Below are 1,516 nucleotides of genomic sequence, written 5' to 3'. Positions count from 1 at the left end.
CATAAATAAACAAAACCATATTTATTTATTTTATGCCGACGTTTCGACCTGAGTTTCAGGTCTTCATCAGGGGTTATGGCGTAGAAGGTAGGCCTGCAACGTCAGCATAAAATAAATAAATAAGGTTTTGTTAATTTATGTTGTTCTTTGCTGACCGCACCCCCCGACAAACTTCTCTAATCATTAATCTACGGTCAACTATATACATATACATTAAACGTACAGATGCCAGCCAACACTCAAATTAAAGCTAGTTGGATGTACTATAAAGTATTTCGTAATGTTTATTGTTAGTAGTTGTAGTAGTTTATATTTGACAAAATAAATCCTCAAAATGTCGATTTAAAGTAGTTTGGATACAATTTTTTATTTAAGAAAAAATATACCTTAGGAACCATTAGACATACAAATGTCTACTAGCACTCAAATTAAAGCTGGTTTAGTGTACTACAGAGTAGTTTAACATTTATCTAGGTAGGCGTAGTAATTTTCATGATATTTGCTAAAATAAATCGATTTCTAGTAATTCGGAAAAAATTTATATGCAAAAATTCAATTGTAAATAAAAATTACTACCCCTACAAAGATAACCGTTCAGGTGGATTCATTATATTTTAAATTCTAGATACCAAAATGTTGCTTCAATCTGCTGAGTTATATGAAATGCTATAGTTAACAAACTCTTGGTGCAATCATTTTAATATCATTAGTCTATTCAATAGACAAATAAAATTATAACTCAATTAAATATTTTACAAATTCGTACTATTTTTTATGGAAGTTATCATCCAGCTCTTTATAATTAAGTATTGTTTAATTAATAAAACGCTTGGTTAAAGATATGATTAATTTAAAATTTTGTTAATTCTATTAAGCTTTGATAGAGTCGATTTGATATAATTGTAAAATATTTTGGCCTGTTGGTAATTTAGCTCTTTGTACTCCCTATAGGAGCGCTGTGTGAGAGAATTTTTTTTAACTTGTTTGTAACTAGCAATATGTTCTTTGGACGTTTTGTAGATACAAGTTCAAATTTGTTATTGACTTATTTATTTTGACGGTTTTCCCAATTTTGAGTTTTTGCAATCGGAGTGATATAATCTAATCTTTGACATTGACAAAAATTTTAATTAATATTTTACAAAGATGAATCGAATTTGAACATTATAAGTGGCCTGATCTGTTTCTCAGACTTCAATAAGCTGTAATATTCTTATTTGCATTATGGAGAAAGATTCTCAACTGTTTCAGATATCAGTAGTACCTGATGCTGAAGATGTAAGGGTACCTATGTATAATGTGGTAAGTTATTTATTATTGTGTTCAAATCAGTGTATCTTGACTGAAATGTTTTCCAGTACTGTTATTGTTTGATTTTTTTATACCTTAGCATATCATTTTTCCTCTGTAACATTACTTTTTGAAGTTTTATCAATTTCTGTGAAACTTTGGTATCTTTTTAAACCTTTAATTTGTCTTATCAGAAATAGTTTTTATTGAATTATCACATAATATA

At 28.2% G+C, this 1,516-nt stretch overlaps 1 protein-coding gene across 1 annotated transcript in view; it reads left to right on the top strand.

Moving 5' to 3' along the window:
* The first annotated feature begins 955 nt into the window (after nt 1-955).
* Nucleotides 956-1,516, top strand: part of LOC106678408 (zinc finger CCHC domain-containing protein 8 homolog) — a 7,169-nt gene continuing 6,608 nt past the window's right edge. The window contains exon 1 of the mRNA XM_014416897.3: nt 956-1,302. Within this exon, the coding sequence (XP_014272383.1) occupies nt 1,225-1,302 (78 nt within the window). The 5' untranslated portion in view covers nt 956-1,224. The remainder of the gene's footprint in view (nt 1,303-1,516) is intronic.

The sequence above is a fragment of the Halyomorpha halys genome, unplaced genomic scaffold, assembly GCF_000696795.3.
Source record: "Halyomorpha halys isolate HHAL.00 unplaced genomic scaffold, Hhal_1.1 Scaffold10.1, whole genome shotgun sequence".
Lineage (NCBI taxonomy): Eukaryota > Metazoa > Arthropoda > Insecta > Hemiptera > Pentatomidae > Halyomorpha > Halyomorpha halys.
Note: the sequence above shows the minus strand (reverse complement) of the source record. Positions and strands in the feature narration are given on the sequence as shown.